This window comes from Amphiura filiformis, chromosome 3 (assembly GCF_039555335.1).
Source record: "Amphiura filiformis chromosome 3, Afil_fr2py, whole genome shotgun sequence".
Lineage (NCBI taxonomy): Eukaryota > Metazoa > Echinodermata > Ophiuroidea > Amphilepidida > Amphiuridae > Amphiura > Amphiura filiformis.
The window spans coordinates 82,972,605-82,986,128 of NC_092630.1; the positions used below are offsets into that span (position 1 = coordinate 82,972,605).

The 13,524-nt window shown below is 38.2% G+C and overlaps 1 protein-coding gene across 2 annotated transcripts; it reads right to left on the reverse strand.

The window, feature by feature from the left end:
- Positions 1–13,322, reverse strand: LOC140149270 (uncharacterized). Of its 2 annotated transcripts, none has more exons than XM_072171532.1 (8): positions 13,149–13,322; positions 9,147–9,924; positions 8,294–8,482; positions 6,723–6,946; positions 5,145–5,352; positions 4,184–4,490; positions 1,948–2,314; positions 1–1,554 (listed from the first exon to the last, which is right to left on the reverse strand). In XM_072171532.1, the coding sequence occupies exons 2-8, from the start codon at positions 9,907–9,909 to the stop codon at positions 1,447–1,449; spliced, it is 2,166 nt and encodes a 721-aa protein (XP_072027633.1). In that variant the 5' UTR covers positions 9,910–9,924; positions 13,149–13,322; the 3' UTR covers positions 1–1,446. The 2 variants fall into 2 exon arrangements, with proteins under 2 accessions (XP_072027633.1, XP_072027632.1); XM_072171531.1 differs by having other exon boundaries at positions 594–1,554; positions 13,143–13,321.
- Between the last annotated feature and the right edge of the window lie 202 nt (positions 13,323–13,524).

Consider the following 13,524-nt stretch of genomic DNA (forward strand, 5'->3'; position numbering starts at 1 on the left):
ATGCAAACACAGTTGTACATAATGCTTACTATCCAATCAACACTCAAGTATAATGATAGCTTACATGTACATCGCACTCTATCAAAATAATTCTGAAGGATATTGAAAACGCTTGTTTGCAAAGCAGTCATATTATCAGCTACCATGCAGTCAGTCCACATAGAAGTACAAAGTAAATAGACCTCGGAAATTGGAGGTATGAGAATAATTTTTTCAGTGTAATTAATGCTTGTGTAAATGCTTCTTTGGCGCGCCAACTGCTGTACGATTTGTACTTGCCGAGCGCACCACGCCCTTTACGCATCACATTTTTTAACACGCAGTGCGTAAGACGCAAAGCATCAACCCCCGATGCCACAAATTTGGTTTATACTTCTATGTGGACAGACTGTATATTGCATCTACTCATAAACTCAACCCAGAAAGTATCGAAACGATTATAGATGGTCATATATATCGGGAACTGAAATATATAGCAAAAACTTATTTAATGTATATGAAGCGCAGCTTTCTCCTGCGCATTTTGATACCTCTTTTGTTTCTCTACGATATCATTTGGTCGAGTTATGGGCGCTTGAGTGGTTTCAAGTCGCATTTTGAATGTTGCACTTAGCTCCTATTCAAGCCAAATGCGTTGTACTGTGTCTGTGACCAATAAATGACCATTGCTTTTGTCTGCCAAATTCAAATGATGGTGGGCACATCAAATATTGAGATGTCAGCAGAAAGAGTTCATGAGATATTAGTCAGAGATAAGTAAAGGGTAGCAAGTATTGAAGTTGGAAGTCGAAGGAGTAAAATAAAGTAAAGTTCATGGTTAAGTAAACAGAGCACATCGGTGTCCTTTGTCTTGATTGTGTGGGGGTGTGTACACGACGAACGCATTTGGCTTGAATAGGAGCTAATTGCAACTTTCAAAATCCGACTTGAAGCCACTCAAGCGCCCATAACTCGACCAAATGATATCGTAGCGCAACAAAAGAGGTATCAAAATGCGCAGGAGAAAGATGCGCTTTATATACATTAAATAAGTTTTTGCTATATATTTCAGTTCCTGATATATCTGACCATCTATAATCGTTTTGATACTTTCTGGGTTGAGTTTATTTGACATTGTGTGTCACATGGTTGCACTGCTTCCAATGCCATATAATTGCTACCTTTCTACAGTACTGTATATCATTGTTCTGTCAAAACCTCAAAAGGTGATTTTTGACTACATTACAGAAAACTGCCTCATATCTTATTCTAATCAGAAGATGGTAACACATAAGTTATTCATTGTATGGTTACAGATAGTCCTACAATTAAAACTGTGTGTGCGAACAATTTATCATAGAATAAGAAGATAGGCAGTTTTCTGTCACGTACTAGTAGTCAAAAATTACACAAGGGTTTTGACAGAACAGTCAATGATATGCCCTCTCCAATTGTGTGTAACTACTTCTACTGTACTGTATATGTCCCCTCTGTGTGTAGCTGCAGTACAATTTGTGCTACTGATGCCAGGTCATCGTGTCGTGTCTCAAGCTGGCCACCTTGTACGTGATGAACCTAAAATGCGAAGAAAAATTATAAAAATTAATCATTACATACCAAACACAGAATAACATAAACAAGTCGGTGTAATTTACTTCACCAAGGACTGTGACAGATTGATGGAAATTGAATACAATCAATATAATTCACCAGGTTTATGTTTATTCATCACCTTGGAAAATTACCTCGGCCCAAAACACACCTTGTGAATCAGGATTTATTACTATTTGATCCCTACTCCTCTTCTCAGAAGTTGGATGCTCAAGTGACAGATACTACAAAATATTTTATGAAGCCATCTTAGTGTTTATTATCTTCTAAGCTAAGAGCTTAATGTGCCCATTCAATGTGATATACAATTTAGTTGTGCAAAACTGTCTTTACACTCCATTTATTTTCATATCTCACCTGCATGGATCTGACATTAGAATTGCCTGGTACAACAACAGGTTGTAGCTGTATTTCTTGATACATAATTTGCTGAGGCTGTTCTTGTATCAACTGCTGCTGCTGTTGTTGCTGTTGATGATGATGTATGCCCACTGGTATGACAGTTTGAACCTGAGCCTGCTGAGCCTCTTCAATCTGGGGATGTGGTCTGGTTGTCAGGATTTCATATTGTAATGTCTCTTGCGCCTGTTCTTGTACACCCTCTGCTTCCACCATTACAGCGGCTGCAGGTGTTTTTGCATTCTTTGTACCCTTTCTGCGCCCTCTAGGAACAGGTTCCATACCTGCTTTATGAACACTCTTCAGATGTTCACGCAAATTCGCCCTGAGAAAAAAAAAGCAGTTTAAAATAGAAGTTGTTTAGTCATGGTCAATTTGATTAACTATATGAACAAAAAATCCACTATTCAAGTATTTCCCCCACCACCTATCCCGGGCAATGTGGGGAAATGCTGGGCTTGTAATTTTCGGACCATAATTATATTTCTGAATTTTTTGGGACCACTGTGGACATTACATACCCCACTACGGTAGATTTCTACCACTGCCAATTCTTCGTGTTGCAAGTCCTGGAAATTACAGATGTTACAAAACACTGCAGGGGTTGATTTAGAAAATAAAATTAGCATCCACAATTCTGATTTTTTCCCCTCAAAATGAGCTGAGTAAAACATGCATGCACAGGCAAAATTCTACATGCACAGAGCCAAAGTTACATGAATTTGTGCATGTAAAACCGCTCTAAATCAAGCCCTGACTGCACCCTTGGGGCGCAAAACCAGGGCTTTCTTTAAAGGAAGTGTCCGGCAATCAGTGTCACCACAGTATGTCTTATATGTTAGAAAAATAATTATCAAGCACGAATCACATTGTTTTATTTACAACAAATTCATTTTAGCCATAAAAACGAATAAAAACAGCCATCTCTCAACACGCGATATTCAAAATTCCCTCGCCGAAATTGTCTAGAGCAATGACGTCGTAATAATTCAATGAAGCCTGATGACAAATGAGCACAAATAACCATGATGTCATTGCTCTAGAACAATTCGGCGCGGGAATTTTGAATATCGCGTGTTGAGAGATTCCTGTTTTTATTCGTTTTTATAGTTAATATGATTATGTTTTAAATAAAACCATGTCATTCGTGCTTGATAATTATTTTTCTAACATATAAGACTTAATGTTATAAATGCCGGACACTTCCTTTAAGCATTTTGTCATAACCCTTTCAATTGTGATTATATTTTCCTCTGAAGGGGTATAATGCACTGCCCAGGGGGTAATATTTTACTTTGGAAGACATTTTTTAACACTGTTTAACCCATTTTTTCCGCCAAGGCACTCATGAATCTAACAAGTGGGGGGGGGGGGGGGATAGGGACATAAAATTTTCTTCAATAACTTTTTGCATTAGTTAGTATCAAGTATTATCATTGCTTTCATATCATAAAATGTCACCTGGAATATTAAAGGGGTTAACCCTATTGGTTCTGGATATGGATTGTCTTTAAACTTACATACAATATCAATTATCGTCCCCTTTATGCTGCTCCGTCAGCGTAAATGTGAATTAGGGGTTCATTCATAGGATTGAGGGCATGATCGCTGTTAAATCAATGATCATGCCCGAAATCCTATGAATGAACCCTGTTCATACATACCCAACATTCTGAACATTCTTAGCAATTCAATTCAGATGAAAATAATAATCGTTTACAAGTTTAAATAACATTTCCATACCGTTTTCCTTCATAAATTGGGAGAAAACGAGTAGGCCTACTTGCAGGAAGCAGCACAGCTTTTGAGGTCAACGGCCAGGAATCAACGCGTCATCTGTTGCGCTCCGCGTGAGATGGGCGCGGTGACATGCGCGTGTACGCAACACTAGCAAATCGTGGATCGTGTTAATTGGGTTCCAACGCTGCGTGACGCAGCTTGTTTATGCCCTGCGTACTGGTCATAAACGGAATTTATGACCAGCAAGAAAGGGCCCAAATCCAATCAGAAACGTCGTTATATCGTGAATATGTATGAATAAATAGCAAAATTTGCTATATCCTATACCTTGGTACATGTGAATTGCATTCTGGGCAGGCAAACAGCAACAAATGATCACTCTGCCCAAAATAACTTGGGGACAAAAGAATCTTTTAATCTTAACCTGTTTTCTTCATGTTAGGCAAATACTCACCTGTGTGCAAATCTTGATCCACACTGCTGGCATATGAAAGGTTTTTCTCCAGTATGTATGACCCGGTGTTCTCTCATTCTAGACTTGCTCCCAAACACTTTACCACACACATCACAATGAAAGGCCCCTGCACCAGTATGCGTCTTACGATGAACATCCAGCGCCCTCTTGTGAGCAAATCCCTTGGCACAAATCTCACACAAGTGAGGTTTGGCACCTGTGTGTGAATTCATATGGTCAGCAAGCTCAGAGCGTCTTTCATAGGCACGATGACAATGTTCACATGGATAGCGTTTCACAGGAGCAGCTGAAACAAAAATACAGAAAGTACAACTTTAGTTACATAATTTCAGCATTATCTTCAGAAGTGTAATCGTCATACGTAATTAAACGCTAATACCTCTTATTGCCAGCAATTTGACATTGTGTGTACTGATATACCACAAGCATCACTGCCACTATTACTATTAGAGTGGTGTCAAGTAGAATTGTTTTTTTACTCACTTGCCATCAATATGTGGCCACTGGTCTGGAATTAAAGAGCTATTCCAGTTAAACCTCAAAAACCCCATTCATGAAAGGCATGACCTTAATCCCCCACACATTTCAATAACAGTCCTGGTGAACATGTTCAGTACAAGACTTTTTTGGAATTATATTCAAAGGAAATTGTACCGGTACTTCAAATTTATCTCATATGGGATTTTTGTTGCACAGGTTGTAGATGGCCTGATCATTTTTGTACCATCCAAGTCTGCAATTTAATCACCGGTGGTCATATTGCTGGATAAGCCCAAGACAGTATGTATCAAAGTGAGGTAAAAGCAAATTCCTCCATATTCTCCAAAATAGCACAGCTGTGAAAATGGCAACAAAGTATGGTTTCAACCCCTTATTCTAGATCAATCTATAAAAAAATAGCCATTGTGATAAAACAGTATTACCAAAGCTTCATACTTACGTGGAATGTAGTTGACTCCTAGCAAATCATGTACCCTAATCATATGTCTTCTTACATACTGGGCTCTCTTGAACATGGTGCCACAAACAGGACATGAACAGGCATCCTTGTTTGAATGAATCAACTCATGTGTGCGCAGGGATGAATGGTGCTTGAATGTGCCATCACACTGCTTACACTTGAACGGACGCTCATCAGTGTGCATTACCTGAAAGGTCATAAACAAGTAAGTGAGTGGGTTATGATTGGGTGTAGACTGAAGACAATAAGTTTTAAATTTACTTTTACATGTACAAATTCACAAAATTCAGAACGGGGCATTCTCATGACCATATTTGGAATCAGCATGAAAAAGGAATACAAAATTAACGAGTTCAAACAAGTTCAGTACTGGTTCAATGGTTCTTGAGATTACATTACAATTTTGATATTTTGAGAAAATAGTTAAAACTTCACATCATGAAAACTTAAATTCTACACTTTTTGCCAATGAACCATGTGTACTGGGTCCTGATTGGTTAAACATGTCATAATATAAAATATGTGACACAATCTGGTCCATGGGGCCAAAGGATGCATTTTTGACAATTGAGTTACTATAGCTTATACAAACATTAGGCTATCATACTGAAAACACCTGAACACCAAAGGTCTTGCATACTTGGTTCTAAAGTTATTAAGTTTTGTGATGTCTATTTTCTTATGTATTTTATTGTTTTTTTATTCCATATTTTTGCCTGTATCTCAATTTCAAATTTGCCGCCTTTGGCCCCCATGGATCAGATCGTGTCACATATTAGCACTTCGTTTGTTGAACAAGCTGCATATAGCTGACACTGGCATGACTGGGTTCTTTTCATACCATAAACAGGGTGTGTGTGGGGGAGGGTGGGGGGGGAGGTGTATGTGTGTGTGAAGTGCAAAGGGATCTGGCTGAAGCCTACCATTACATTATCATCAATTTATGACATTTCACCATGGACAGAGATTCTCATAGCATCTGATTCCAATCAATGCACTGCATGCTGGCCATAGGCTTTAAAACATAAAGTGAGCACAGTATTGATTTTCTCAAATATCAAAAGCTATTTCAAGAACCTCTGAACCAATACTGGGCTTCTTTCATTTTAATGCATTTTTCTTGCCAATTTTCAATATGGCCATGAAAATTCTGGGTTTTTTTTAATCTTTAAAAAAAATTTGGGACTTGTCCATCTGCAGTCAATGCTACAGAAACTGATACAACTTCTTCCCATACGAGAATCCTTCAAAACAAAATGCAAATGACATCAACAACAAGAACTATTATAGTCATTTTGCCAGCAATTAAGTTTAACATCCAAACCTTTTCACCTCAAAAGTTGTACAAGTTAAATTCAAAGAGAAAATTGAACAACAACCAAAAAATGAATTGCTTGTGTATCTTGATGAGTTGATCTTACCTTTTGGGTGTTACAATTAAAGTAGCTAACACCAATTCTAGGTTACCAAATCATCGGGTCTTAAAGTGATATGCCTCTTCAGCAAGTATGTACTGACCAAAGCAAACCAAAGAGAGAGAAAAAGAAAAGAACATACCATGTGCTGTGCAAGTTTGTGTGGTAAAGAGAATGTCTTATCACACTGGTCACAGGTTAATTCTCCCGACTCTTTCTTCAGAGTACTCTTCTTCTTGCCCAGTCCTCTATGATGTTGATTGATATGCTGGCTAAGACCCATTTTAGTTGTAAATATTCTCTCACATCCATCTTCTTCACAGTTGAAATCACCTTCATCTTTGGATTCCTCATCTTTGATGTACTCTGGACAATTTAAAATAAACAAAATATTCTTATTCAGTGGGTGTGGCTTGTAATGAATATATAAATGAGTGGGTTTTACTAGAAATTGATATTAGACAGAGCATGCATCATCACAGAACATGCTGGTTGAAACGCAATGATGATAGCGCAATGTAGGCATCTGAGTGCATAATACTTGCAAGCAAAAATGATAAACATGTTTGTGATAGATTAGACCCTCCCTCGGGTCCATGGAGAACGATTGGTAATGTAGATTACATAGCATTAAAAATCAACCCAGTACATGGACCCTACCAGTCTGTAGGCAATTTGACTTCCAGCTCCCAGTACTTTGTGGGAATTCACTTTTACGGATTTGGAGTCACGCAATCTTTCTATATACCACGTTCATGTTTTCACTACATTAACGTTTGTGTAAGCGACTAAAACAACGATATTGTATCCGACCAATCAACGCAGCTTGGCAGCGCGGGGATATTTGAAAAGGCTTCCCTAGCTAAATAATGTGCAAACATTTGCAAACCGCAAGTCCGAGTCGAGTGGTTGCCTTTTATTATTAAGTTGCGTACCATGGGTCTATCAGACGCGCTGCCACTTGAGCTCAATACCTCTCAGTTGTTGACAAGTGTCCCATCCGATCTTGCGTCACATCCCGCGGCATAGCTTTGTGCTACCATGTTTGAATTGAAACTGGGGCGGGGCTTACGTAATTGACATCGGAATCACCGTGCTTCGTTGAACGATTATTTGGAAGTGAGATCTCTAACAGATTGGACCAGTCAAGGAATCAGCGCTCAATGGACTTTCGCGTTCACTTATGATACGAGTATATTTCTATATTGCTGCATGGTTGACTGTGGTGGGTGTAATTAGTGGCGTCGATTTATGGATGAAGAGGAATGGGTTTTTGGCATTGAAGAAAATAAGGGGGGTGGTTACAGGACTTTGGCATTTTTTTTTCATAGGGCATTATGTAATTATTTATTGTTACATTATCCAGAGATGGAACCGAACCGAGACTGGGGGCCAGTCTAGTGATAGATATACATAGTGTATGTACTTTGACCCATTTGTGATCAATTTTGACGAAAGTGTTAATTACCAGGGTATGCCCTTTTGCCATGGGGAGTTGTTTTATAAATAATACCTGACATTATGAAAATGTACAGACAGCCTAATGCACAGTGTGTGCACCTTGCGGATTATAGGAAAAGCAGCTATTGGATTGTAGAAGAAAATTAGTCCCATCACTCACAATACCACAAGTGTATCAGTAATTATGATAATATTACAATAATAATGATAATCTCAAAGCTCTGTGATATAATACATAATTAAAACACATACCATCTGGGTGAGATTTCCTTATGTGTGCTCGCAACCCAACCTTCCGTTGAAACACTAGGCTACAAATGGAACACTTGCGAGGTCCTTCAGTTTCTTCATCATGCATTCGTTGGTGGTGCTTCAAACTGGCAGGGTTTTCAAACTGCCTACAACAAACATCACAGTAGGTCTGGTCACTACCTTCACCATCTAAAATCATAAGATAAATGTAAAAGTCTTGAAGTCAATGCGTACGAAATAACACTCAATAATATACGAGGTGTCAACTAAATTATATTTACACATAAATGACATAATATGGGCAAACATTTTCAGCAAAGAGCTTTCAGAAAATCAGTTTTGGCCACATTTTTGTCTGGAGGATTTTCATGAATTGATGAGACCGGGTGTTTTATTTAATTTTTTTTGCAATTACAATCTTGGCATTGCTAGCACTTAAGATTCCTTTTTCGATGCATGATTGGGAAACGATGAGGGACCTTTTATTTGAAGGTTCTGACGGGAAGAATACTACAAAATCATCTTAGTGATTCATATTGCTTCTGTAACTTTTTCATCATCTTAATTGCTAGACCTTTAAATTATATTCGAAAATTGAATAACAAATATGGACCAACTCCCAAAAACGATGCAGGCCTTGACAAGAACCAAATAATTAATTTTTAACACATACGGTCTTACGTATCTCTGGTACAATTTACACAACTGCAGAGTGGAAAACAATGCAGTTAAAACCATAGTATTTTCCACCTGCAGCAAAATAAACAAAAAAACAATGGCAAACCCTGCAAGCAAAGCCTTTAAAGTGAAATTTTTTCCTTTAAATAAATGTTGATTGTATACAATACCGTACCTTTGGATTTTCTGTGTTTCTCTTTTAATTTCTTCTTCTTTTCTTTCTTTGCCTTCTTTTTCCTCTTTTTTGATGCATGGTCCTCCTCTGTTTGCATCGGCCAATCACTGGTATCCATGCTGATGCCATGTTTTTCAAGAACCTCTTTCAGAATATCTTTATTGAGGTTCATGACCTTCGACCAGTCAGGTGCCCCATCTGCGCTTACAGCTACACATTTGAAGATTGGTTTTGATGACTGCTCAGAATCAGCTGTTTGTGTCACATCCATTTCATTGACTGGTTCATCAATACCATCAGCTGTCACTGATTCAGTGCTCTGAGTCATTTGGATTGTCGCTACATTTTCTGGAATATTTTGTACTAGTATTTGGGGCTGCTCATGTAGTTGTACTTGAACTTGCTGTTCTGAAAGCGGCTGCTCTTGCAGCTGTACTTGCACTTGTTGTTCTTGTAGTGGTTGTTGTGGAAAATTCACTTGAAGAATTTCCCCTCCAATCTCTATGGGCTGACCTTCATGTATAATAACCTGTTGTTGCTCAACATTTGAAACACTAACATCTGCAGCCTGAGCCTCTGTTGCAGCTTGTGTGATTGTGACACTTTGATAGGCTACTCCAGTGGATGTGGTTTGTACATCTTCACTGGGTCCTCCCGAGGCCAGTTGTGCTTCCAAAGACCGGACAGCATCTTTCAAAGGTGATTCTTGTCTTGGAAGTACATGTACTTGCAATTTTTCTTGCTCAGTGTCTTGAGATGCCATATTGTACACAACCAACTGAAAATGAATAAACAAAACAAATGAAACTCATAATTTACACAATGAAATTTAGTGCTCAGTTGGCAGGTCAACATACATGACAAACCACTATATTGCTTTAAAAAGAAAAAAGAATAGCAGTTTAATTCATCTTACAAGCAACTAAAATGCCCTTAAAGCCCTCAACAAGTTAAGTATTAATACTTAGTCCATGTAATTTAAATTTACCTTGCCACTTTGACCTTCTTGAGTCCCAGAATCCCAATACACTTGTTCATTGTTTGAAAATTATTGCACTTTTTGAACGCAAATGAATGATCTTATCTGGTTCAGTCAGTGTTCGATTTACCAGAAAAAAGTTACTTGCATTTGTGTAGATAACATAGAAAATCTACCGGCACAAAGTGAAAGTAACTTGCACACAATTTAGCCATATAAAATAAGAAGTTTATGCCGTGAAACTATACTAATCATCCTTTTTTTTACAGATGTAAAGTAAAAATTGGTGTAATTTCATAAGGGACATTTATATTACTTCTTTGATTTAGAAGCACATTGTATGTTTCTGATTCCAACTGTGCAATTTATGACTAAAATTCAACATGCAGTTGCACTTGTGCAGGTACATTTGAAAAGTTACCTGCACAGAATCAAAATCACCAATTATGTGCAGGTGGTAAATCAAACACCTGGGTTCAGTTCATGAAAAGAGTGGGTCATGGGTTGCTCGAGAAGTCTAGCCAAGAATTTGCTCACCGATAGCTTCACATTCTAGGCTAGAGACCATTGCATTCAAAATCTAGTTGGATTCGCTGAAGCATGACACCATGTAAAGCAATGGAAGTTCAGAAGTAAACACAGCCGATCACGACAGGCGATTGCATCAAAAATGTTGCTAAAAATACACTTCAGCAAAGTTTTAGACTGTCTAAAATAGGCAAATCTTGCTCAAAAGATGCAGATGACTCATTGAAATAACTTTCATCCAAATGTCAACATTAACAGAACCGAAAAACAACGCACTCGCATCGAATGTGTAACTATCGTGTGCAAATTCGAAGCTACATTGTAGAGTTCTTGAGTTTAAGTCATGGGTTGCCAGTTTTATCCATTTGTATTACAAATTTGGATGTTTTTTCTTTGATTTTGTATGATTTAAGCTTGGTCTACCATGTAAAAATTATAAAAAATGATTTTTTTTTAAATTGGTTGGTTTCATATTTTTGTTTACACTTTGGTATAAGTGACCCCGGAGGTGACGTCACAAGCCGTTGACCTCCGTTGACAACAAATCCGATTCAGAAATCAAATTTGTAGTTTTCTGTGGTTTTGTCCCTTTTCAAATCGGCCAAAATACTACCATTTCCACCGGCGTGTCCAGGATCTTTTCCTCATGGGGGCTCAGCCCTTTTTCAGATTTATGCGGGGGCTTTAGGCGAATAAAAAATAAAACATGTTTCACGTCCCCTCCCGCTTCCTTTTTCGAAGTTTCTGCAATTTTATTTTTATTTTTTGAAATTCAGTTATAACTTTTCAAAAAAATATGTCTAGGAAGTAGATATGCTTTCTATAGCCTTGCTAATATACAAGAAACACTTTTATAAGGTTTTGTGATAGTTAGAGGGGGCATATCTCTCAGAACAACAAATAAAAAGAGGCCTCCTCCTTTTTCCAGACATTATTGTATGCGCTAAAATAGCTCTAATTATGGGTATTTACACTGATTTTGTGATAAAAAATAAAAAATAAAAAGTCCCCTCTTCCTCCTTTTTTTCAAAAACCCGGACGTGAAACATGTTTTTTATTTTACTTGGCCTTATGTCTAAAATCGCCAAAAAACGGCTGATTTTACATGATTTTTAACAAAGTGCGGGGGGCTTCAGCACCCAAAGCTCCCCCCTGGACACGCTACTGATTTCTATAACTTCTCGACATGGGGCTTCCAGCCAACAACAAAAATAAAGACTCTCCTCTACATGTTCATGTGTTCAGCTTCACATAAAATGCAATTTTCGCCAAGTATTTAACCTTTATTTTACCGAAATCGGCCCAGAAATTAGCTCAATTCGAGGTCAAAATAAAATGTAAACAGAATGAATCAGCTCTGCTACAAGTCTTCAACTAGTCGCACTGACGGTTTATTGTGGGTTGAAAAGCGTAATGAGTAGGCACTGTAGCGTCATGTAAAATAAGTATCCGGATGGCCGGGGTCACCTATACACATAATGTTAAATGGATAAAACCTGTAAAAGACTAACAGTAACACTGTCACTGTGTATACTTTCAGTCATCTGGGATTTGATCAATTAGTAGATAATTAAATTTGGTCAACCAGAAAAACTCACTTTTTGGTCAGATGGAATCACCGACGTTTCGGCCAAAACCTTTGGCCTTCAGCTAGCTGGGTGGATGATTTAGGGTCATCCGAGTTAGAGTTAATCTGTCACATGGATGGGATCGGGTCATCAAGTAATTCAAGCAACTTCCTCATCGATTCACCTCGGATGACCCTAAATCATTCACCCAGCTGAAGGCCAAAGGTTTTGGCCGAAACGTCAGTGATTCCATCTGACCAAAAAGTGAGTTTTTCTGGTTGACCAGATTTAATTATCTACTATAGCCAAAATATTAAATTCTCGATCATGAGAGCCAACTTGGGTACGCACAGTTATTAGCGTACTACGCAAAGACGGGCGCTTACGGCGCAAACACAGCTTTTGAGAATTTATTGAATTGACCAATCACACGGTCATTGCTAGGCAAGGGTCAAGGAGCTTCAAGGTTCGGTCATACAGGTCGCGCGATCGTGTTATTCGATGAAAAGTACGCTGACACAGAAGGTACATCCTCTCACTATGATCGAGAATTTGTTATTTTGGCTATAAACTGTAAAAGACTAAATAAAACTAATTAATTTCTTCATTTCTTGAAATTGCTCCGACCTGTCTCACCTGGGTTTGCAAAAATAAATGGCTCCTGGACATGGACCTGGTTCAGTAAAAAACCTAAGGACCAGGAGCCGCTTTTTGGCTCCTGGTCTTGACATGCTTAATGTAAGGTTTGTACGTAAACGACAGATACAGATAGAGACTGTATTCTGTACGTACATACAGTAGAGTCTGACACTGTCAGTGATGTACAGTATTGTATTTATATTTGTAAGCTTATATAAATTGCAATTTCGGTCGACAAAAAAATTCAAAATTGAGGTTAAACAGTCTACAATGGCAACTCACCTTTACATTTTAGGCAAGATGTGGATCTTGTAAATATTCTCTTTAACTTAAAGTGGGTGTCCTGCTGCGAAATTGTCTGAAAATTAACCATCAAAAGGAGTTACTTTGGTTCCTAAAGTCCATCCGCCATGACAGCCACGCAGCTCGTAGTTAGTCTCTAACTCAGGCTTTGTTACAATCAACGGTAATTTGTTTTACGTCATGCATGGAAAAAGAGTGCAGAGACGCGCAAATTTCATATCAACAGCCCGTAATCTAGTCTCTTGCTCAGCCCATTAATTAACAATCGGATCTTTTTCTGTGGGGCGAGCTAGTCTGAATGTGGGCGAGCAGTAAATTATAATGAATGAGTGGGAGAGCGACTATCGCAACAGAGTAAATT